This window comes from Fusarium keratoplasticum, chromosome 5 (assembly GCF_025433545.1).
Source record: "Fusarium keratoplasticum isolate Fu6.1 chromosome 5, whole genome shotgun sequence".
In the NCBI taxonomy this organism is placed as follows: Eukaryota; Fungi; Ascomycota; class Sordariomycetes; order Hypocreales; family Nectriaceae; genus Fusarium; species Fusarium keratoplasticum.
The window spans coordinates 1,593,118-1,617,207 of NC_070533.1; the positions used below are offsets into that span (position 1 = coordinate 1,593,118).

Sequence of the window (24,090 nt, forward strand, 5' to 3'; positions counted from 1 at the left end):
AGCTGTCTCATCCAATCGACATCACCCCGCCTATTCATGGCGCGCGTTGGAGACAGCTTAGGTAAGGTGCTCGGCCATTTCCAGAATGAGAGGCCACCTCAGCTTCACCTCATAGCTCCGCGACCTATCCTAGCGTCAAGGTGGTAGCTTGTAGAGTCTACGACTTTGACATAACCTATCTCGAGGCCAATTGGCCCTTTTTCTTCTATTTCTTTCAACCGCCGCCGGATCTATTCAACCTGCCGTCGCCATGCGTTTCCTTTCGTCACTCCTTTCGCTCGCCCTCCTCGCGACGGGTGCTGTCGCAGCTAAGAAGTCGACCACCGAGCGATTCAACGAGTTCCACGCCAAGCAGACCTCGAACCCGATCAAGCTCAGAGATTCTTCATACAAGTCCCTGACTGCTACACCTCGTGACTACAGTGTTGCTGTTCTCCTGACGGCTGCCGATGCACGATTTGCTTGCCAACTCTGCCGCGAGTTTCAACCCGAATGGGATCTAGTTGGCAGGAGCTGGGCCAAGGGCGACAAGGCCGGAGAGTCACGCCTGGTTTTCGGCACGCTGGATTTCACTGATGGCAGAGATGTCTTCATGCAGGTTGGTATACCAGGAAGAAGCTATATTGCTTTCAACGGTCATTAGGGGTTTGATCTGACTTTGAGTAGCTTGGCCTCCAAACCGCCCCTGTCCTCTTGCTCTTCCAGCCTACCCAGGGCCCTCATGCCGTTGCAAAGCAGGACCCTTTGCGATATGACTTCACCAACGGGTGAGAAACATTGGCCTTTCGCTTTCTATGGGCATGCATTAACCTAGAATCATCAGACCCGCGACTGCCGAGCAAGTCCAGATTTGGCTCGCCCGTCATCTCCCAGGCCGACCTCATCCTCCCGTGAAGCGACCCATTAACTGGATGCGATGGATTTCTGGCATCACCATTGTTCTCGGAGGTTCAACTGCACTCTACGTCGCCTACCCTTACGTGCTGCCCATTCTCCAGAGCCGAAATCTCTGGGCTTCCATCAGCCTCATCTCGATCCTGCTCTTCACCAGCGGACACATGTTCAACCACATCCGCAAGGTTCCTTACGTCGCTGGCGACGGACGAGGTGGAATTAGTTACGTTGCGCCCGGTTTCCAGCAGCAGTTTGGCCTGGAGACCCAGATTGTGGCCGCGTTGTGTAAGTCCATGCTTCGAACTCATGATGGTATCAGGTGCTAACTCGTTCGTCCAGACGGTGTCTTGTCGTTCTGCGCTATTTCCCTGGCGATCAAGGTGCCCCGCATCGCTGATGCCAAGACTCAACAGGTCGCTGTCATCGCTTGGGGTGGTGTCCTGTTCCTCGTCTACAGCTTCCTTCTCAGCGTGTTCCGCGTCAAGAATGGAGGTTACCCCTTTTCTCTGCCGCCTTTCATGTAAAAGGGTGATTAGAGAGAGATAGACCAGAGCCTATCTACTAGTCACTCGGATCAGGTCGGGGTGTTGATATGGGTGACGTGTAAGGAGCGAGGTCGACACTTGATCAAAAAGTGCTGGCTCTGCTCGATCCCCCATGCAGTGGTAAGAAGGGGATGAGTAAATCAAAACATGCATGGTGTACAATATTGCCAGTTAGGCGTTTCCCTTAGACGGTTCAAATGTAGCATGACAATAAGGATGTTTTTTTTGGTATCTTGATCAACGTTTGTCATAAGCCCTGGGGCTATCTGGTGACCCTGTCAGAGCAGGCATTGGCATGGGAGGGGGACGAGCTGGCATCGCAAGAGACAGTGCGGAGGATGCATACAACTTCACACCTTGCTGGCAAGCTTCACCACACACATATTGATGAGAATCACTTGTGCACCATGTCATGTTTTAAACTCGAGTTCTTTATTGGAGAACAAAAGGATGAATCCCGGTACTTTCAGGGGCTGCTTATAACCAGCAAATGCGTGATGCCCTCGTCAGATTTGAGTCGCCCCCCCTTCCTTTGCATCAATAAAGACCAAACGAGGAAGCCAACCATTTGACGCCCCACCAATGATCTACCTTCTTCCGCTCGCCTCCGGCCTCGTCACCACGCTCCTTTTTTAGGGTAGAGCAAATTTATGCCCTCGACATGACACCCCAGGCACGGATGATGTTGTCAGTGTAACCAGCGAACAGAGTCTGGCCATCAGCAGACCAGGCCAAGCTGACACACTCGGGCTCCCGGCTCTTCTTGCCAGTGTCGGGGAACTCGGGCTTGAGCTCATCAACCTTGCTCTTCTTCTCAAGATCGAAGATGATGATGCTGCTGGCAGTGGCAGCGCAGAGCCAGTATCGGTTGGGGGAGAAGACGAGAGCGTGGATCTCGTCGTTGGCGTTGAGGGAGTAGAGGTGCTTGGACTCGTTAAGGTCCCAGAGCATGGTGGTGCCGTCCTTGCCACCGGAGGCGCAGAGGGAACCGTCGGGAGAGATGGTGACGGTGTTGATGTAGCCAGTGTGGCCGATGTGGTCGGTCTGGAGCTTGCAGGTGGAGAGCTCCCAAACCTATAAGGCCTGTTAGAATCATGAAATGATACGGGATGCATCAGGTGGTGAAAACAGGGTTGTGGATAAACTGGATCAGGGCAATGGTGAAATAGTTGTCTCATGGCCTGTGGAAGCAGGCTCTGAAGTAGCAAATACTTGGGTTGCAAACATCATGTCGATTGGGAGTGTATAGAGTGCTTTAGCAGCACATGCAGAGCTGTTACTGACCTTGACGAGCTTGTCCCAGCCGCTGGAGACAATGACGGGGTTCTGGGGGTTGGGGCTGAAGCGGACGCAAGAAACCCACTCGGTGTGGCCCTTCTCGGAGATGGTGTACTTGCAGTCACCGAGGGTGTTCCAGAGCTTGATGGTTCGGTCGCGGGAGCCGGAGACGATCTGGCGGTTGTCGGCAGAGAAGCTGACGGAGAGGACGTCGTTGGTGTGGCCAACGAATCGTCGGGTGGTGGTGCCGGTGGCGAGCTCCCACAGACGCAGAGTCTTGTCCCAAGAGGCAGACAGAGCGTAGGCGCCATCGGAAGAGATGACCTAGATCCCACAAATATCAGCCCAAGTTCTCGTTTCGTCCTCCTCGCCAAGGTGCGGATGGGCGTGGTGGGGCACAAGGTGAACGTACACAGTCGGAGACGATATGAGAGTGGCCGTGAAGAGATCGCTTGGGGTAACCGTATTGGGTCTCATCGCGGGTGAGGTTCCAGATGATCAGAGTCTTGTCTCGGGAGCCAGACAGGAGCATGTTGGGGCTGGAGCGCGATCAGTCAGTTGATGGCCTCGAAATGGGTCAAGACGAGTAGAGCTCTATATCCAACGTACTTCTCCATGGAGGTAGCCAAGCTGGTGACCCAGCCATTCTGTAAAAGTTAGCTTCCTCTTCTTGATCCCAAAAACTCATCGCCTTCCGCGAGGCCGACCAGAAGCATGTTGACGGGGAGCATCGTGGCCAACCACAGTCGCGATGCAGCAGTCGGCAGCGGCAGGAGGGAGTTGAAGAGGTTCGACGTACGTGGCCCTCGAGAGTGCCCTTGAGGATCAATTGTTCGGCCATTGTTGCGGTGACGAGGCGATGCAGAGGATCAGGGTGCGTGAGGGAGAAGAAAGAGAGAAGTCAAGGGCTGCTCTGCAAATCCTAGGCCTGGTCGGATCTTGGAAGGCTTCGCCGGCAGAAATTGGGATTTTTTGTGTGGGTTAAAAATTAGGGCCGCACGTTCGGGCTCCGCTTTGATTGAAGCGTGCCCGGTGTGCAAACAGCAGGTACGTACCACTGTGTGTGCGGGGCTCAAAAACTGAGCCACATCTCAAGCGAAAGCCACAGGCTCCAGCCTCACTGGAGCCGCAACGCCAAAGAAGCAGCAGAAGCTCAGAGGTTCTCGTTACATCAGCCCAGTTGACGGTTCTCGTGCAGTTCATCCTCAATGAGAGTTTTGCTATTACTTTCGTTAGCCTTTCGGTCTTCAAGATGGGGAGGGAAGCGCGTACTGTGAACTCCATTTAACCTCCACACACGATCACAGTTCATCCATCATCCAGAGATGCCGGGACCTATGTTCAGGTTGCTGTGATTGTGAGAGGCTCACTCGTTGCCACATGGCATCTACTTTCATATTAGGTCTATCCCTCGCTCGAGCTCAAATCGCAAGGCCATGAACGCCAAACGCCATCCATCCCAAACCACGTATTCATGGGGTATCATGTGAGCCATCGTTTCCAATGGATGCTTGATCAACATCTTACAACGCCTTCTTGCTTGCCAAGGCAGTCGACCGTTTCCCTGCTCTGGGAACTTCTTTGCGAGAGAAAAGGGCCTCGCCGTTGACAATCATGCTGTGGTCCGCAATCTCCATCTGATCAGTATGCTCCCCCTGACCTTCCGCGGCCATGAACCGTTTCATTGTTGATTCCCATAGACGGAACCGCTCCTTCCCATGAACATCGCGCTCAACCAGCAGCTTGACTTCTTTTTGTTTTCGCATTTTGGATGCTCGTACCAGGCGGCGGAGTGCATCTTCACCCTGCTGAGCTGTCCTTGCGGCGTCTTCCCGGATTCTCTTAGGGTCGCGAATGTTGGAATCTTCCTGTGGCGTAAACTTGTATGTGTGTTTGCTGGGGAAATCTGGGAACGAGGATGGAACGTAATCTTTCTCGTCTTTGTCCGGCTGTCCGCTCAATTCTTCGCCTAGGAGCGGTAGTGTGGCATAGGCGTCTTGGTCTTCAGGGAGCACATCGGCAAAGCTGGGAACGATTTGCTTTTTGGGGATCGGCGGCCTCAGGTGAGGCTTTAATGATGAAATACTGATATTGTGCCGTCGTAGCGCGTGTTCGAAGTCGGTTGCGATGGGGTGTTCGCGACGTGCAGCCAGGGCGAGACTTTTGGCAGCATCGATCATGCCCTCGAGATCTGGAAAAGGCGCGTCAGCGACGAGTCAAATGTTAGCTATTCACATATACTAACATGTCTCCACCATTGCGGTGAAGCTCTCCAGCGCCTCAGGGCTTGCTGAGTCAAAGCCGTCATGCTTGAGAACCATGGCGATCGAGCGTTGGAGCCCAGCTCGGGCCTGGTAGTGCGGGTTCGGTATCACGGATCCGATTGCTCGTGGCCCCGTCTCATCGGTGTTTGTGTCTTCGTGATGTTCATCGTGAACCCGGGGCCGTTTTGGATCGGGTTGCTCCTCGTCGGCTGGAGAGAGGCTTCGCTTTGGCGTCATCGCGAAGATCTTGGGACGTGACGATTTCGACGACGCACTATGGAGGGCGTTTATGTGGTTATTTTATGTGCGGCGAGAGCATCTCATTTGACTTTGGCCCAGCCCTGACGAGTATTCCAGGCAGCGAGTGATAGGCGCAAAGTTGTTGACGATGGAATATGTTTTGGCGATGCCGGGAGGAAGGTTGGAGCTGCAGCTCCTCCACCAAGGATTCAAGCTGGGGAAACTTCGGCTCATTGGTCGACGGCCCCACATGTCAAGTCCGAGGCCAGGACTTTGTATCACCTCTGGTTCTCGTTTGATTCACCACAATTATTCCTCTTTGAGGTTCCAATGTGATTCAAGAATGAATATTGCGACCTGTGGATGAATTTGGGCGTAAACCTTATCACTGGTTTTGGTTTCTGAGTAGTCATTTGAACATGGAATTCAATCTCGACTAACTTGTGGTGTGGCTCGTAACGCCCGTCACAATGTCTGTGCAATCATCCCCCCAACTGAGATAGGATGCTGGTGTCAATATCAGACATGAATGCGAAATCACGGGCGAGAGCAAAATACGTCATCGTCGCTACGTGTAGTCCGAACAGAGTGACCCTGGCGCGATCATTCATCATGATCGCCTGGTAGAGACATGCAGGGAGGGCCATATAACTTCCAGAAAAAAATTAATTACTCCAGGGTAAACCGCCAAGGCGTGCCTTGCAAGGGCTCGCCAACACTTTGACACCTGAGCAAACGAGTCTAGACCGAGTGATCGACGCCGGAGATGTCCCGCGAAGAGGATCCGAAATTCAGAATGCGACCCAACCCGCGGTGTCTGATTACCGCCCTCCTGCAGGTCGCCGGGATTGTGATCATCTCAATATGATATTGCTGTGCGAGAGCGGTGTTTTCCGTTCGGTTGCTTTGACCGACACTTGAGACAACCACCAGTGGATGGACTGAACCCTGCATCTTGGGCTTGACATTGGACGTTGGCTGAACTAGCATGACAGGCTGCATGTCCTATGATGTGACAAGCGAGTCGAAGCATCAATCACCTTGAGACTTAAGAATCGCTCATTGACTCTGTTTAACCGCCTGCGTGTGTGACGTTCTGAGAAACCCCCGCGTCTACACCCTCTTCTTGGCTTTTGGCTTTGTCTTTAGGTCCCCGCAATCGGACTGGCCCCTCTGGTTCTTGATTCCAGAGCAGGCAAATTCCATCCAATTCTCCCCATCCAGGATATAAGTGTGTGTGGTTGATCACGTTCCGAACCGCACATCACCACCGAACATTGAAACAGCTCCCACACCAGATATATGAGCCGGAGGCATTGTTGCACCAACCAGCCAACACCGACGGTTGCGTTCCTCAACAGCCCCAACGCGATAACCTGAAACTCTGCTGCAACCCGCCTACCCTGCACTCCCAGAGACACTTTTTGGGTTTGCATCACGAAGCATTTTTGCTCCAACACGACTCTGTATCCCCTGCCCTAAAGCCCTCAACATCGCGGCCGCAACTTCCACTCGGTAGATTGCGGGCATGTCCCTCTGACAAAGTCCAACATATTTTGTTCTTGGCTTTTCTCTTCTTCCTGTCTTTCAGATACCCATCAGATATACATTTTTTATTATTGTCCCAACCTCGCCCCCCCTACGCCATGTTTCCTTTTGACCACTCCGCTCTTCCGCAGCTCACAACCCGCAAGGCCCTTATCGGTGTTGATTTTCAACACGATTTCATAGCCCAGGATGGCGCGCTGCCAGTCCCGGAGCCAGAGGGCCTTGTGGATAGAACTGTCAAGCTCGCCAAGGCGTTTCGGGATGTAGGAGATGTCGTTTGGATCCAATCGCAGTTTGAGGAGACTCGTCCTGTTTTCGAGGACCAAATTATCGTCACAGACAATAAGCCCCTATTGCGTCCCTCTTCGAGGGGTCGAGCGAAGCTGCTCCCAGTCGAGGACCTCGACGTGGCTGGACCGCCGGACGCAGAGGCTTTCCTCAGCCACGAAGAACCTGTGTGTGTCAAGGCCGACACACCGGGCTGCCGCATAGCTGCGGCCATTGAAGAGGCATCGCAGAAGACGGACATCAAGTTAACAAAGTCGCACTATTCGGCGTTCCAGACGACGCAATTGTTGCGTATATTGCGCGCCAAGATGGTTATGGAGCTTTTCATCTGTGGTTCCTTGACCAATATTGGCGTCCATGCAACGGCACTCGATGCTGCGGGTCACGGCATGGCCATTACGATTGTCGATGATTGCTGTGGCTATCGAACAGAGGCTAGAAAGGCATCGGCAATTGCATCCTTGATCGAACTCACTGGCTGTGAGGTTGCCTCGTACGAGGAGGTCCTGGAGAGCCTGCAGCCTAAACCAAAGACTCCAAAGGCGTCGCGCAGCAAGGCATCCTCACAACAATCGAAGCGCATGGAACCATCACGAAGTGTCAAGTCCGGCGTAGACAAGGACGTGCGCGACAAGAGTCTCTCACCATCAATCGTCAAGAACATGACAGGCCTGCGATTAGCTTCAGATTCGCCAAGCCCCGCAGCGGCTGGGACTCAGCCTCAGAAAAAGGCGTCGACTACAAGCGCAGCTGAACGCCATGACTCAGAGGTCAAACCACCTTCGAAGACTGAGGAATCAAATGGCGTTTCTCAGACCAAAACATCAGAGACCAAGGACACAAAACAGATACAGGATGTTGGTGAGGCGGCTGCTATTAAAGGAGATACTGGGAACGTGGATGTGGCCAAGAAGGAAGAGACACCAACCCAGAAGACGACTAAAGACGAAGAGACACCATCTAAGAACACCAATAAAGACGAACAACAACCCAAAAAATCAACAACACCACCCCAAGTAGATCCAGACATGGCCCAGACCAAGACTCTGATGGAAAACGAAGAAGGTCATCTCCTGCAGAAGGGTCTCTGCGAGGGAGACACCGACATCATCGAAAACGTCCTTCCAGACACTCTTGTCGATGGCATCTTTGAGAAGCTACGCGACGAGGTCCAGTGGCAGCGCATGTCGCACCAAGGCGGAGAGGTCCCACGACTGGTGGCCGTCCAAGGCGAGGTTGGTGAAGATGGAACCATCCCAGTGTACCGTCATCCATCCGACGAGTCTCCCCCACTGCTGCCATTCTCTCCAACCGTTCTAGCCATCAAGGCCGAGACGGAGAAGCATCTCGGTCACCCCCTGAACCACGTCCTGATCCAGTACTACCGTGACGGAACCGATTACATCTCTGAGCATAGCGACAAGACCTTGGATATTGTCCAGGGCTCTTATATCGCAAATGTCAGCCTGGGTGCTGAGCGAACCATGGTCTTCAGAACGAAGAGACGGGATAAGGACCCATCTCGAGACGAAGCCTCGCCAGCCGATCTGAAGAGGAAGATCCAGCGCGCCAGACTTCCACACAACTCTTTGTGCCGATTGGGCCTGAAGAGCAACATGAAGTGGCTGCACGCCATCCGCCAGGATAAGCGACCAAAGAGCCAAAAGACTCCAGCCGAGCTGGCCTACGACGGCGGCCGAATCTCTCTGACATTCCGCCAGATCGGAACGTTCCTGAACCGTGAAGAGACTCTCATCTGGGGTCAGGGCGCCAAGGCCAAGACGCGAGAGGAGGCTCATGCTGTCATCAATGGTCAGACCGACGAGGCCATTGAGATGCTCAAGGCCTTTGGAACGGAGAACCACGCTACCGAGTTCGATTGGGATGCCCACTATGGAAAGGGGTTCGACGTGCTGCATATGAGCAACGCACCGCGACTCTTTGCCTGTGGAGATTCAGTGGCCAACATGCGTGCCGCCCTCATGCTGACAGAATACGGGGTGAACTACGCAAAGGGAAGCATCACGGCAGGCCCCGACTCTGGCCCATCCAATACTGAGAGCGGCGCCATCAAGTTCACAGACAAGGACAAGTCTGCTGTTCAAGGTGACTTGGCTATCATGCTGTATCTCGATGCACGCTATGGCCTCGGCAAGCCTGGAAGCACCGCCCGAAGCCCGAAGGAGCTGGCTACCCAGTTCACCCGCTTCCAACGTGCAATGTCAGTCGTGGATGCCTGGCGCAGCCTGCCCAAGGACACCACCAGCGGGAAGCGTGACCTCAAGTCCCTGAAGCACGAGCTCGAAGTCTGGGATGGTTTCGTCGCCGAGGCCGAGGGAGCTTTCCTTGCCGGCTCGGAGCTGTCTCTGCCTGACTTCGCCCTTTGGCCTGTCCTGCATTCTATCGTGGAGGAGTCAGGGCTGGAAGCTCTAGAAGGATTGGATAAACTGAAGGATTACTACGAGAGAGTGGCAGCGAGATCTAGCGCGAAGAAGGTTCTGGGTAAGGAGTCAACTCCTCCTCCTCCTCCTCCTCCTCAGGCTGGAGAGCCATCTACCAGCACTTAGTCATGTCACGATCTTATCACTCTAGCCGTGTTTTGTCTTTATTTGGAGGACTTTGGGCCATTGGACATAGTTGTTGAGATCACCTAGCTACTTCATGTTTGATATCCTACATTTTTGCTCGAATTGAGAGTTGACTCAAGTCACATTGCACTGGGTTTTGCGAATTTCTGTGAGAGGGGTGTAACGGTTGAGTGAGGTGAAGCCATAAACTACATCCGTGGAGCAGTGGTCTCGTCTCATCTCACATACCTATGTTCAATTCAAGTCCCAGCAGAGGCTCGGACGAAGCAAGGGTCCAGCGGTACACTTCTATGTGGTCATAGCCAAATTAGTTTCAACGGGACTAATGATCCGGCTTGCGGGCCCGTCGTTTTCATCCATATTGATGCTTGCCGTGGACCATCATCAAGATGAATCCCAAGGCAGGGGGTATGTGCCGACCCAGTCTGCAACCTCGCTCCGTAGCTGCACAATCTCGGACTGCGTCTCGCCGTTGCCGAGATACTCCATGAAGTTCTTTAGCTTGCCTGGGTTCTTCTCACCCTTCTCCTCTGCCGCCTTTCGGGCCGCCTTATCAATCCGAGAGGTGATGGCGACGGCACGATCCACGACATCCGCAACACGGACAAAGTCATCCTCGTTGAAGCCGCGAGTGGTCATAGCTGGCGTGCCCATGCGGAGGCCACCAGGGACCAACGCTGACCGATCTCCTGGGACAGTGTTCTTGTTGGCAGCAACACCGACCAACTCTAGCACACGCTCAACTCGACTGCCATCAATGCCCTGGGGCTTAAGGTCGGCCAAGACCAAGTGGTTATCAGTGCCTCCACTGACAAGCGTGTAGCCTAGACCACCATTGCCCTTGGGCTCGCTCAATCGCCGGGCAAAGGCCTTTGCGTTCTTTAGTACCTGGGTCTGGTACACCTGGAATTCGGGGGTTTGCGCCTGCTTCAAAGCCACGGCGAGGGCTGTGATAGTGTGGTTGTGAGGGCCACCTTGGTGACCGGGGAATACGGAGTTGTTGATGGGGCCCTCGAGGTCGTAAAGGATGTCTTCCTTGGTCTTGGGGTTTTGTTTCCGGACTCCTTTCCGGTAGAAGATCAGGGCTCCTCGGGGACCTCGTAAGCTCTTGTGGCTGGTGGTTGTGACAATATCTGCGTAAGAGAAAGGGCCTGGGACAGCCTTGGCTGCTATTAGGCCGGAGATATGGGCGACATCGGCGAGTAGGTAGGCGTTGACTTTATCGCAGATTTCTCGCATGCGCTGATAATCGATCAATCGGCTATAGGCACTTGCGCCAGCCACGATAATCTTGGGTCGGTAGATGGTTGCTAGTTCTTCAAGCTTGTTGTAGTCGATGTATCCAGTCGACTCGTCCAACCGATAGGGCACCGTCTCGAAGTATTTTGAAACAGCAGAAATCTTCTTGGTTGGTGTCTGATAGCCATGGGATAGATGGCCACCATGAGGTAGGTCAAGGCCCATCAATCGATCGTGGGTGTTCAACAAGGCGGAGTAGACGTAGAGGTTTGCGGGAGCACCGGAGAGAGCTTGAGGACTAGAGTTAGCAAGAACTACTCAAAACAAAGACTGACATGTACGAGACACCAGTCATGGACGAAGGGGAGAGGTTGCGAACCTTGGACATTCACACCCCATGATTTGGGATCAAGGCCGAATGTTTCGAGAGCGCGCTGTTGACATAGACGTTCGGATTGGTCAATGAACTCGTTGCCGCCATAGTATCGAGCACCTGGATAGCCTTCCGAATATTTGTCTGCCGAGGATATAAGTTAGACTCTGCAATGTGAAGACCGATACTGGTCGAGAGCCGTACTTTGCATTACACTGCCAAGAGCATCGAGAACAGCTTGGGACGTGAAGTTCTCAGAGGGGATAAGGTTGATGAAGTGCTTCTGGCGTTTCTTCTCCTACTCCAGGGATTAGTAAAAAGAGTGAGGGCAGAGAGCTCGAGGCGGCATCATGGTGAACCTTTTCGATGATGTCGAAGACGGTGGGGTCAGCCTTGCCCAGGTGGGCTGAGAGTAGCTGTGTAAGGGCACAAGAGCGTCAGACCTCCAAGTCACGGTAATACAATGGCTTTTAATCAATTGGATATGAACAAACCTGTTGCTGACTCTCGAGACTCAAGGAGGACGACGCTCGCGTGCACGTTGTGGTAACTGCAACAGGCCTCGCGATGCCGCGCAGGACACGCGAGGTACCTCTCACGCCAGCAAGAGACATGGCGTGGTTGCGATCGGCGGATGACGGGAGAGAGGGTGAGAGAGCAAGAGGGAATGGAGCGCAATTGAGAGACAAAATGGGGGTATCTTTTCGCACAAGAGGAGAGCCGCTTTGCGAGGCGACAAGACGGTGATTGTCTAGCGGCGCGCTCGCTCAGGACGTCATTGACTGTGACGATGGATGTCAGGACGGGACCTAGAAGGACGAAGGCGGAGGCGGAGGTGGGAGGTGGAGGAGGAGCCGACACCACCCACTGGTGAGGGCCGCTTTGGAAGGAGGCTGCCAGAATGGCTCGAGTCCAGCCAACGGCAGCTACATGCAAGACAAGTACCTAGCGTATTTGCCTAACTTGAGCCCCTGTCACAGCCTCTGCAAGACCATGTCTTGTGCTTTATGGGCTGAGAGGTCGCCTGGGACACAGCTGCTCCAGCGAAAGAGCCAGCCTTGAAACGTTGCAAATACCCAAGGGAAAGGTACTCTTTTAGCAGCTCACACTCGCCTGTGCCACAGTGCTCCATCCCTGTGGCGGTGAGCCAAGACGCCATTACGTATAAAATTCTCGGCTCCGGTGGGCTATGGGGTTTCTTCTTTTTCTTCTTTTTTCCTTATCAACTAAACTTGGGCGTGATGTGACCGCCAAGATAGCATATTGGTTCCTCCGCTTCGTGCGGGAGCATGCTGAAATGCCCTGGCACAAACTCACCACTCTTGAGAGGGCAATTTGAATGAACTGATCCAAGCCTTGGTTGATCTTCTCGCATACTCTTTTCACGATAGCTTCATTCTAGTTCAATGCGTTTACGTAGTTAGTAGAAAGTTAGCTCGTTGTTGCGAAGGTGTCATATTGTTCTTGCCTAGGTGGGTTGTAAATGCTTGGCGTTGCTGTCCATTTTGTCTGACCACGTTCTCAGTTATCCAGGCTGTGCGGCCTAGGTTTTGAAACCAGTGCCCTCGTGTTGATGTAAGCCGCGGCCAACTTGATGCTATTCTGCCATCAATCAAGCATGAGCAGAAATCCAGGGCAAGACAGCGACATGCATGAGCAGCGGCACATTTGTGGAGTGAGAAAGGCACAGCCCGCGTGTGAAAATGAAGCCAACCCGCACAACATTATTTTGAACACCTGTGGTACCGAGGACATATTGAGCAACAGCCGTGCTCACGAGAAGATGGGCATTGTGGAAAAACATCCAAGCATCCGAGCATCATCGATTCCATTTTTCAATGCTACATGCCAGAACCCCCGCCGGTACGACTGTAGAAACCAGAAGGGCGTAAAAAGAGACCCAACCCGTAGACTCCGAATGCAGCCTCCTCTCAAGACCGAAATGTTGTCGTTGTCCACACGGTTTACTCCTCGGCAAGGAGAGCATTTCGCTTGGCCGCCGCACGCTCCTGCTTGCGCTCGCGGGCAGCCTTGTTCTTCGCACGCTTGGCATCCATCTCCTCCTGGAGAGCCTTCTCACGCTGCTTCTCGGCCTTGGCACGGTGGATCTATTATCTCCATGTCAGCAATCATCCCTCGTCGTGGCCACCATGGCCGGGTATCATAGGTAACACGTACGTGCTCAACCAGGGCACGCTTGTGCTTGAAGGTGTTACCCTTGCTGCTGTGGTACAGCTCGTGGTAGAGGTGCTTGTCGATCTTGCCGCTGGCACGGTACTTGACCAGAAGACGGCGGAGGACTCGGAGGCGGCGCATCCAGAGGACCTGGCTGGGCATACGGGCATCGGCAGTACCCTTGCGCTTACCGTAGCCACGGTGTCGGCCCTCTCGTCGGGCGAGGTTCAGCTCGCGGGCGCGCGATCGCGAGTGCTGGGTGACGGGCTTTCGGATGATGAGGCCATCGGCGATGAGCTTTCGGATGGTCTGGCGAGAGTTGGCGTTGGAAATCTCGCTCTGCTCGTTGGGGTCGAGCCAGATCTTGCGCTGACCGCAGCCGATGACCGACGAGGCCAGGCGCTTCTGAGTTCGCAGATTGACCCTGCAGTGGAGGAAGAAACACGAGTTAGCCACCAACTCCCTCTGATATCGATGATGAATTTTTGGCTTCGAGATCGCGGCGACGGCATCAGAAGCATCCGCTCCCAGCGCAGTCCTGCTTCAAGCTCCCCCAATATCGCATCCTCGTTGTGCTGATCGATTCGGACAACTTACATCTTGATTGTCGTTAGTGGTGGCCGGTCCTCGATGGATGTTGGATGAAGACTGAGAGGGGTTTGCGAGGCCAGAATTTCTCCTTGGGTTTGTGGGTTCACTTGCGCTAGACCCTTTCAGTTTCACTAAGCGAGGGCTGTTCTGGGTCATGAGTCACCGCCGAGCGATTCACGTGACCTTTTTACTGCCACAGGGCACTCTGGGAAGGTGGGGTGGGAAATGCGATATCCCCCTGCCCCAATCAGAATTATTCATGAGCTCAAATTGACTTCATTGTCATGAGGCGAGCTTGAGCTCGGAGTATTGTATCCGAAGGTAGACATTGTTGTGCTATTTCCCAGGCCATTGAATTGGTCCATGGAGCTATCACGAAGTGCGAACCACTGTATTTTTCTCTATATTTCTGCCAATCCATGTATCTATGTGTGTGTTACAACAAGCATATGAGTGCAGCATGGCCTTGACGTGGACGACAAGAGCTCGAAATTCAGCGTGGTGAAATTCGAGGAGATGGCAGTGGGGCACGTTCGAAGGACATAACTGGGCGATTATGAGGATCATGAACAACGGCAATACCCACATGGGGCTTGTGTTCGTGCATGGATTAGCATTATTCCCAGCACTATTCCTCAAGGTAAAGCAACAGATGCTCGATAACAGCTTACATGAAGCCAAATCCAAATACCTGGATGTGACAGTGCTGCATTGATTCATAGCTTTTCATCATGGTATAACATAGGTAAGATGCCAGAACATTTGTTCATGGCACACTTGCTCCCGGAGATGTTCACGAGAACGTCTCGCTTCCCACATCGACCTTTCCAACACTCCAAATCTCCTTTTCGTCCTCTGCCTCGTCGTTTGATAGACCAAGTCCTCCCTGTCCACCTTCCGCCTCACGTCTCTCGCGAGCTTGTGAGCCTAGTCTCATGGCAACACGCTTGAAATAGTCTCCCATGCTCCTCTTGGTGTTGGCAGGCAGCTCCGCTCCGGACCCAGCCATGAACTTGTCAAAGATGCGGCTCTCCTCGTCTGCCACGCTGAACAGCTCCACAAATGCCGCCTCCGCCGCCAACTTGACGGGGATAACAGGGTCTCTAACACTTGCAAAGATGGGCTGTGCCAGGAGGGCCACGTGGGGTCGGACCATTTCCATATCGTTGCGGCTCACCGTGCGAACAACCACCAGCGCAAGTCGACGAGAGTCGGTCGCATTGCCTGGCTGGATGATGGACGCAAGGGCCTCAAAGATTCCCTTGGTAGTCTCATAGGTCTTGGGCGCATCTGAGAGTAGATACTTGCCTGTAGCTAGGATGCAGTTGTCTGCCACAAAAACCTATTCATGAATGTCAGCTAACAGTCTACTTCGAACTCGTTCGTCTTCACTTACGTTCTTGTTTGCGATGCCCTGGCACAGGAGTTCGGGCAGTTCGTCGATCAACGAGTTTTGGAGCAGAGCTTCTGGGGATTCAACAAGGACGGCATTCAGAGCAAGCACAGACGAGGGGCTGAAGTGTGAGGTAACCACACGGTTCTTGAGCAGACCCGAGGCGGCTTCTTCAGGAACGTTCTTGATGAGGGCACCCAACAGCTTGGCGTTGGTGATAGTCATGGTATCGTCTCTCTCGTCTGTGTCCATGTCGATCAGGGACAACACAGCCGCTCGGGACGCTTCTCCCATGTTGGCACCGGCCTTGCTGATGACCTCGTACAAGGCCTTGAGCATTGCAGTCTTGACACCAGGATCGGCAGTCTTCGATCCAGTGACAAGTTCGGCAATCAGAGGATCGATACGGGGAGTGTACTTGATCAGGGTACCCAATGCCTTGGCAGCCCTTGTCCTCAGTGTCTCGCTCGACGTATCAGCGAGAGACTTGGCAAATGTACGCTGAAGTTGGGGCAAGAAAGGCTTGAGTGCCATTGGCATCTTCTCGAGGAGATTGTTGAGAGTGAGAAGAATGGCCGACTTGACTTCGGTGGCGCGTTCTGAAACCACTCGGATGAGAGGACCAGTAATCTGGGTCACGAACGGCTTTAGCGAGGCCTCGCTGGTTCTGTCGACAATATCGGCGATACCCAGAGCAGCCTGGACTCGTTGTTCTGCAGTACCGTTCATCAAGCCCTGCAAGAAGATGGGAAGAACAGCGTTGATGCCCTTGGGCAGCTCGAAACCACGCAGGTTCGCCCCCGCGACACCAACACGCTGGAGGGTTTGGCGAGTGGAGATGACAAGCGACTCCATCTCCTCCTTGCGCAGCTTCTTGGTAAATCCGCTGAGTGCTGCCCAAGAGGACTTGACGACATCCTGGTCTGCATCATCGAAAGAGTTGAGTAGTGATCGAATAATGTCCTGGTTGTACCGGGAGTAATCCACGCTGGCGGCGGAGAAGAAGTTGCCCAGATGGCGGGCTGTAGCTGCTCTCCGACGGTGATCCTCGTGCTTGAGGAGTTGTAGAAGGACGTTCATGACCGTGTTAAGGCCATCGTACTCATCAATGGACTGGATAACCGTGTCGAAGGAAGTCGCCAGCTCTTCACGGAGATCCTCCTCCTTGCAGTTGATCTCATTGTCCATAAGCGAATTGATGATGTTAGGCAGGCGCCTGTTCATCGCAGGACCAGCAACCTTGGATAGAGAGGCCAGGGCCTTGGCATCGAATGCTGAGATGGGAGGTGTTGTGAGCGTGGGGATAAGGTTGGGCAAGATGATGTTTGATCGTGTTGTCTCGGTGAGCAGCGTGAGGAGAGCCGACAGAGCGTTGTCTGCCTCGTCTTCCGACCGAAGGAGGTTAAGCAAGAAGGGAAGCACTTGGTCGACAGCTCGCTTGCCAAAGATCTGCTGGAGAGAGTCGAATGCTTCGGCAGCAGCCTCTCGGACGTCCTCATCAGAGTCCGTAAGTGCTGTGCGAACGACGGAGATGAGTGTCTTCTCATGATCTTCGAGCGCTTCAGGGGAAGCAGATGAGATCAATTCTCTCAGAGCAAGGCAGATACCTTGCTTAGCATCGACGTCGGTCGATGTCTGAAGACCTTCCTCCAAAGTGGGAAGGAGACTTGCCAGAACACCATCTCCTGCTTTGCGGATAAGCTCTCCAAGGGCGTTGCTGGCAATGACCTTGTGCTCCATGTTGGAGCTTCCCAGGCGCCTGATGAGAAGTTGTGTGAGAGTAGGCACAAGCTCCTTGAGAGTTCTCGGGCTGTGCACAAGGACCTTCCAGACCGAAATGGCGGCTGACCGGACAGCTCCAGCAGTGTCGCATCGGCAGACATACAGGGCAGAGAGAATCTTGTTACGCTTCTCTTCTCCAAGGGACTCCTTGAGAGAAGCACCCGCTTCCTTGGCGTTCTCGTCAATTTCATCATCAGCCTCTGTGCCAGCCTTGATGCCTGTGAGGTTGAACAGAAGATCACCCACAAGCTCAACCGAGCTCAGTCGGATTCTGTAGCTGTCATCTGCAAGACCTCGCTCGAGCTCTGGGAGCAGGAGATCGACGGCACGCACCGCAAAGTTCTTCACCAGCAGGCGACCAGCGCGGAGAGCAGTCTCGCGGATGGACTCAACGTCGTCAGCAAGACCCGCGAGAATAGGCGGGACAATACGGCCGAGGTAGGACGAGAAACTGTTGCCAAAGCAGACGGGAAGGAAGATGAAGAGTGACATGAAACCTTCGCGAACGGCGGGCTTCGAGGACTCGACATTTTGAAGGATAGTTGGTAGAGTCTCCTCCAACCTTGATGTTCCCAATCCAGCGAGGACCTCGCTGAGAGCTTGGGCAGATCCCAGTCGGTCGCCGGCGCCAGTGTCGGACTTGAGAGTTTGCATCAGGCCGGGGATAAGATCGGGTAGGGTATCCTCGCCAAGCTTCTCAACCAACGAACCGAGTGCTCTGGACGCTGTAGCTCGGGTGGTGGGAACCGGGTCGACAACAGCAACCTTGAGGCCAGCCACCAGCACAGGTAGGTGCATAACGACGTCCTTCTTCTCGGTCAAATGAGCCAGACTGCCAATAACCTGAGCTGCCTTGCGCTTGGTGTTGGAACGGTCGCCCAGACCACGCTGCAGGATACGAGTGACCAGTGCAAGAGATGGTGCATCAAGGTAGTGGACGAACTGGACCTTGATGAGGGAATCGAGAGCCTCGTCAGTGTACTTGGTAGGGTCGCTGAGGGCCTTGAGGATGATGTCGACCAAGCTCTTGATTTCAGGGTTGTTGATGACTTCACCAAATCTCTTCAAGCTTCGGTTTGCTGCGGCCCTGACCTCCTTGTGACTGTCGTTCAGTACACCAGTAAGAGGAGGGATAATATCGGGCAGACTGTTGGCGAGCTGCTGAGGATCAAGGTACGCCATGGCACCAAGTAGATCACAGGCGCCCTTCTTACTCCTCCACTGCTGTTCCTCAAGTCCTTCCAAGAGAGTCGGCATGATCTGCTTGACACCGTAAGAACTCAACTTTCCGAAGCATGCCTTTGCTGCTGCCAAACAAGCATCTCTGACATTGGCATTGCTGTCACCAAAGCCTGTCAGCAGCTGGGGCACAATCTGGATGACGTATGGCTCAAATAGACGCCCAAGTAGTGTTGATAGAAGCTCATATGCCAGCAGTGCAGCTTCGCGCTGGTTTGCCTCCTTCTTGTTCTCCATCGCATCAGTGAGGGTCGAAAGAATGCGATATTCACGGAGGGATGAGATTCCTCTGCCCATGACAAGGCCAGCCAAACCATACGCAGAACCACGCTGAACGGCGTACTTCTTGGAGCTGAGTAGTTGCTCCATGATTTGCCCAAAGTACTTCGATGACTGGTCGGGGCAGGCCCGGATGAGAGGAGGTAGACATTCGGCGATAGCATATTGCACGGTCTCGGAGGGCGTACTCAAAGTTGCCACGAGCCGGTCAATGACAGTTGGGATCTTGGGGTCGCCAGGAGTCAGGTGGCGAGCCAACGCACCGTACATGATGATGACGGCCTCGTTGACGCGATCGGCGGCCTCGCTGTTCTTGTCTGGCTGCTCTAGGGTTTGCTCAAACTTGGCCATGAGATGATCGAGAATTCCTTTGCCGTGGATTTCGATGGCACGGATCGAGGCATCCAGCATCTCACTTCGAACTGAGCTGTGCTTGTCTCCCAGGGGGCCATTGTCAATCAGGAAATCAAAGAAGGCATCCAACTGATCAGTCTTGATGACTGGAGCAAGCTCCTTGAATGCAGTCGCGATACCATGTCTGCCCTCCCAAGGGTCAGACAAGTCCATCTTTTTGGGCATTCCGAACTCGTCGAGTTGTTGAACTCGAGGCTTTGCAAGTTCCTTGTAGGTGGATTCCAATTGTGAGATCACAGCCTCCAGGGACTCGTTGTGCAGGCCCGCGGCTTCAGACGTGGCTCGGGCAGCGGCACGACGTAGCTGAGCATCCTTGCTTTCAACGAAGGGCAACATCTTTAGTGGGACCTCAGCTGTGACCTCGAAACCACTCTCTTCCCAGATCTCACGGCCCAAATCTTGGTTTTCGTCCTCATCGTCGTGGCAGGCAAGCCAAATCTCGTCAGAGTACCCAAGCTCGCTCATATCAACTTCGGCACTGATGGATTGTAAGACGGTCGATCGGACACGAGTTTCGGGCACCAATGCGCCCTTAGCTAAGACGATCATCTCCTCGCGGTTCATGTTCGGTGCGATGCATCGACACATGTCAGCAAAGCAGTCCTTGATGAGCTTGTAATGTTGCGTGTATGCCTGCATGGAGCTGATGAGGACTGACAGGACCTCAGCTCGGGGGACGGCTTCATCGACACAAATGTCTGTGTGGAATGACAGGAATTCAATAGCCAAAACAAGCTGGGCATCTGCATCATCGGCTGTGCTGCCAACTCCTCCTTTGCGAAGGACATCCAAGACCAGCGGCAAGGCATAGATGAGTGACACGGAGTCGAATGGTCGTTGCTCACCGGCAAATCGCAAACGATACAGCACTCTTGTAATCAAGTCCTCGAGAGGTTCTTCCTGGTAGTTTTCTTCCAGTGACACATCTCGAAGTCTCAAGGCTGCCACTCCGATAAAGGGTCTCATTGAGCCAAGTCGCTCGGAGACCTTCTCGGAGCAAGTGATGTATGCCAGGGGGGCTACATCACCAGTGATCATGTTGGCACCTGCATCCATGACACCAATGAGCAGTGAAACCGCAGTACCGAGCCATTGGGTCGCATCCGTCGGAGGGCCGGTTGCCAGGCTCTTGATGATGCCGATACCACGCAAAAGCCGTGCCTCAACTTCGCGGAGCGATTGTCGGATTTGGCTCTCCTTCTTGAGCTGTGCATTGACCTTGGCAGTTTCATCAGCAGTGAGCTTCTTCTGCTGACCCTTCTTCTTCTCAAGTTGGCTTCGGAGTTCTTCTTCCCATTTGAGGATATCGTAGTCTTTGTTGTTCTTGTTCACAACTTGCTGGGCCTTCTTGGCAAGCACGTCGACAAAGCAGGTGCCCTCGGGTGTTCTGAAGATAGCCGCTTCGACAGGGCCGACATCATGGAGCTGTTCGACAGCAAGATCTCGACTAATGACCTCCAACAGACGTGGAATGATTGTGTCAGGTGCAACGAAGGCCAGGTCGGCTGCCGCGTTGTATGCAGCTTTCTTGACAACGTCCGACTATAAGTTTTGGTTAGACTTTCAACAGCAAGTTAGGGATGGCACAATCAAACCTTTTGGTCAAAAGAGGTCTTGTTGTCAATCTCCTCCAAGAGCTCACTCTGGTACTTCTGAACAAGTTCTCCAGGGTCCAGTTCCATGCGGAGACACAGGTCAATCCAGTTCGCTCTTGGAATCAACTCTGAGCGTGCTAGCACCAGAAGACTGTTTGCCTGAGACTCAAGGTCTTCTTTGGCAATGCTTTGACCAGACTTTTCCAAGTCCTTCGGGGTCAAGCAGATGGCCTTCACAACATGGACCAAGTTGTGAGGATCGATCGAATGATCCCTGTCACGAGACCCAGAATGCTCCAGATGATCCCAAAGTCCATTGATGATAAGTGTCGAGACCCGCTTCGGGTTTCGAATGTAGAGGCCGGAAAGGGCCTTGGAGGTCTCTTGTTGGATCGATGGAGGAACATTGTGGGCGGCGATTTGATGAATGATGGCCTCGGACCATGCAAGTGCGACTTGGTTGTCTGCATCCTGTTCGAGGCTCTCAAAGGCCGAGGTCAAAGCACGCGCAAGCCATCTAAGGTCCTCTTCGGCCGTGACTTTAGAGTAGATTCGGTGATTGAGCAAGAATGAAGGCTTCGGGTCCAGGGAGAGAGAATGCTTAACCACGGAAGCTTTAACCAAAGCCGAGTCGGCAGGCGAATCGGGGAACAAGCGCCGGACATGAGGAGTTACGGCTGTTAGAATGTAAGCACCGACAATGAGGCCATTCTGCGCAGCAGTAGCTGCATTTGCAGTGACCTCGTTGAAGGTTGTGATTATCTTTGGTATCACAGCCTCAACGAAGGCGGACATTCCAGGAGATGCGGATTGAGCCTCGGCAAGGGTCTGCAGGATATAACCCACACGGAGAAGCCAGCACTTTCGAGAAGGAGCCTTCTTATCCGCCAGGCCTTTGGCAATGGGGTCCAGAACAGCCTTGGGTATCTCGCCCTCGTTATCGAGAATAAAAGCCACGGCCCTTGCCAGAGCCAAGGTCTCTGCCGCCAATGCACCCTCATTTCCTTCTTTGCCAGCAACAACGGACACAGCATTGACAATTTTATCAGCGCTTGACTTTGAGAGCGGGACAAACTCAAGCATTTGCGCATGCAGTATGCGTTGATCTGGGGATGCGAGCTTCCCCGACTTCAGGGGGGTCGCAATCTCGTTGGTGATCTTCTCTAAGGATGCGTCATCATTGCACCTATTCACGAGGGCCCGGAAAGCATCCAAAGCACCAGCGCGAATCGCTGCATTGGTTGACTTGACGTTCGATAAGATGGGCTTCAGCAGTTTTTGCTCAAGCACCTTGGAGAGGTCAAAGCTCTCGGGGAGACTGCGAACGAGCGGTGTAAGAACCCCGCCAAGGATAACTTCGGGAGCTCGCAGAAGGCCTTTTTCGAGGGCCGGGATAAGTTCTTTTGAAACCTCGTCGAGTGTTGCAAAAGAAGTGAAGAAGTCGGCAAACCCTAGAATCAAGTGCTCCGAGACGGCAGTCCGAGAGCCAATGAGCTCTCTGGAGAAGAACTCATAATACTTTGGCTTGAGAGAATCGAGAACAGGGCGAAGGTGCTCCTTCCGAGCAGAGACCCCAGCAATAATACCCAGCAAGATGGCATTCCTTGGGGTAGACTGAGCTCCCTTCGTAGCAAGAACGTTGACAGCATCAGATAGCCGTTTCTCACTGGAATCAGGGTTAGACAAAAGCTTCCTCAAGCCTCTTCTTGTGACAATGACCGCAGAGTGAACAACGGATTTCCTGGAAACTAGCTGGTGACACCTGTCCAAGGCATCGGCGTCGGTCAGGAGGATATCTGTGGCGAATTGGTCCCACAGTGAGGCATCGAGATGCTGCATGAACAGACTGCACCATTCTACCAAGACGAACGCGCTTGTAGGAGCAATGCCATGCTTCTGGCTTTCCTTGCGGATGGCGGCGATGAGTGGGGAGATTGTCTTGGGGTCAACACCGGCCGAAACCAGGGCAACAAGGCATCTTTGAACAGAAAGACGAGACTCTCTATCGGCATAGAAGGCGTATGTTCCAAAAAATAGCTGGAGAAGACGGGGAATCGAGGAGGGGTCGAGGGCTACAGAAGAAGGGTTAGTTGGCTGATCGGAGCTCGTCACACGACAGGACCGGGCTTGCGCACATTTCTGGGTAAGCTTCTCTTCGATTGTGCGCAGTTGAGCTATTCGGATCGCGGTCGAGGACGAAGCCAGCGCCTTCTTGGCGGCGGCAATGTCCAGGTCGGACGAGGCGCCAGAGTCGGAGGAGTCAACTTTAGACATGCTGGAGATCGGAGACGGAAGTGGGCGTCTGCAGTGATGAACTCATCTGGGGCTACCAGAGCTCGCAAACGCCGGACTTGAGGCGTAGGTCCTCGATCGAGGGAGGAGGAAGGGAGGTGTTGTGGAAATTCGGCGATGGTATTATTGGTGATGGTTTTGGAATTTTCGGGCACCAAATTGGTCGGAGTGAAGATAGAAATATCGAGATGGACTGACCCCACGTTGACCAGAGTGTCCAGCAGCGCAGCTCACTCACACCCGTACCTTACCTAACAGGGCTCGCCGGGAGGATAGAGCTCGAGGGTTGCTTGGTTGTAGTGGGGTTCGGAGCCCTGAGGGTGCCCGCGTCTGACGAGGCAGGCCCGGGCCAGTCGCTGTCAGCTCCCCGCCATTCGATACATCAGAGAGGGCACAGGGGTGAACTCATCCTCGCTCAAGGGTAGCTTTAAGGATGGAAGAACAATGATGATAATGTAGGAAATAAAAGAGCTCTGTAGATGTATCTTGTTGATAAATATGATCACTGTGGCTTTATATACAAATCACTACCTATATTAAAACAGCAGTATTAGAGGGTTGTCTGTTTTGTTTTCCCCTTTGGCGTCTGATTTATTCCTCGAACCGTGTGGCAGCAGAGTCTATGCTTTGGGCCGGGCTATCGTAGACTTGAACCCACTCAGCTCCCGTCTCCAACCCGAGCAGTTTACTCACACACTGGCACAAGAAACGGTCTTGCTGCAGCTGTGCATTGGACTCTGGAGATCAAACCGATGAGAACCGTTTGCCAAACTTTAAGCTCACACTGTTGTTCTAATATCTTTTCCTCCTACACCTTGTTTTGAGCGCTTGAGCAGCACCTGAGCAGCACCTCAAGGTCCACCGATCAAAAGCCCTTGCGTCACATCCTCTCCACCAACCGACCTTACTCTCGCACCCTTTCTTCAGCCTGATCTAAACTTGAAACCCCAGATCTTTGATCCTGCACGCCGCAAGGCAAAAGACCCCTTCGACACTGATCGTCCCTACATTTCCCCTGCAACCTGTCATAAGATATTCGCACTAGAGCATCCGTCCTAATTTTCCCTTGACTG

The 24,090-nt window shown here is 53.4% G+C and overlaps 6 protein-coding genes across 6 annotated transcripts; 2 read left to right on the forward strand and 4 right to left on the reverse strand.

Moving 5' to 3' along the window:
• Window positions 1–250: 250 nt before the first annotated feature.
• On the forward strand, window positions 251–1,418 carry NCS57_00714400 (uncharacterized protein; the record flags this gene model as incomplete). Its single annotated transcript, XM_053057006.1, has 4 exons — window positions 251–598; window positions 667–767; window positions 824–1,179; window positions 1,234–1,418. 4 exons carry the CDS (start codon window positions 251–253, stop codon window positions 1,416–1,418), a joined length of 990 nt encoding a protein of 329 aa, XP_052913201.1.
• A 669-nt stretch (window positions 1,419–2,087) lies between these two features.
• NCS57_00714500 (uncharacterized protein) lies at window positions 2,088–3,558 on the reverse strand (the record flags this gene model as incomplete). Its single annotated transcript, XM_053057007.1, has 5 exons — window positions 2,088–2,513; window positions 2,724–3,041; window positions 3,130–3,256; window positions 3,327–3,364; window positions 3,517–3,558. The coding sequence occupies 5 exons, from the start codon at window positions 3,556–3,558 to the stop codon at window positions 2,088–2,090; spliced, it is 951 nt and encodes a 316-aa protein (XP_052913202.1).
• A 682-nt stretch (window positions 3,559–4,240) lies between these two features.
• Window positions 4,241–5,218, reverse strand: NCS57_00714600 (Transcription initiation factor TFIID subunit 8; the record flags this gene model as incomplete). Its single annotated transcript, XM_053057008.1, has 2 exons — window positions 4,241–4,908; window positions 4,963–5,218. 2 exons carry the CDS (start codon window positions 5,216–5,218, stop codon window positions 4,241–4,243), a joined length of 924 nt encoding a protein of 307 aa, XP_052913203.1.
• A 1,637-nt stretch (window positions 5,219–6,855) lies between these two features.
• On the forward strand, window positions 6,856–9,624 carry NCS57_00714700 (uncharacterized protein; the record flags this gene model as incomplete). The annotated part of the gene is made up of 1 exon (XM_053057009.1): window positions 6,856–9,624. Exon 1 carries the CDS (start codon window positions 6,868–6,870, stop codon window positions 9,622–9,624), a length of 2,757 nt encoding a protein of 918 aa, XP_052913204.1. The 5' UTR covers window positions 6,856–6,867.
• A 405-nt stretch (window positions 9,625–10,029) lies between these two features.
• On the reverse strand, window positions 10,030–11,871 carry NCS57_00714800 (Serine hydroxymethyltransferase; the record flags this gene model as incomplete). Its single annotated transcript, XM_053057010.1, has 5 exons — window positions 10,030–11,174; window positions 11,264–11,401; window positions 11,462–11,555; window positions 11,617–11,673; window positions 11,752–11,871. The coding sequence occupies 5 exons, from the start codon at window positions 11,869–11,871 to the stop codon at window positions 10,030–10,032; spliced, it is 1,554 nt and encodes a 517-aa protein (XP_052913205.1).
• A 1,350-nt stretch (window positions 11,872–13,221) lies between these two features.
• Window positions 13,222–22,999, reverse strand: NCS57_00714900 (Ribosomal protein L19; the record flags this gene model as incomplete). The annotated part of the gene is made up of 6 exons (XM_053057011.1): window positions 13,222–13,365; window positions 13,436–13,856; window positions 14,030–14,080; window positions 14,821–15,365; window positions 15,420–20,672; window positions 20,726–22,999. 6 exons carry the CDS (start codon window positions 22,997–22,999, stop codon window positions 13,222–13,224), a joined length of 8,688 nt encoding a protein of 2,895 aa, XP_052913206.1.
• Window positions 23,000–24,090: the final 1,091 nt, after the last annotated feature.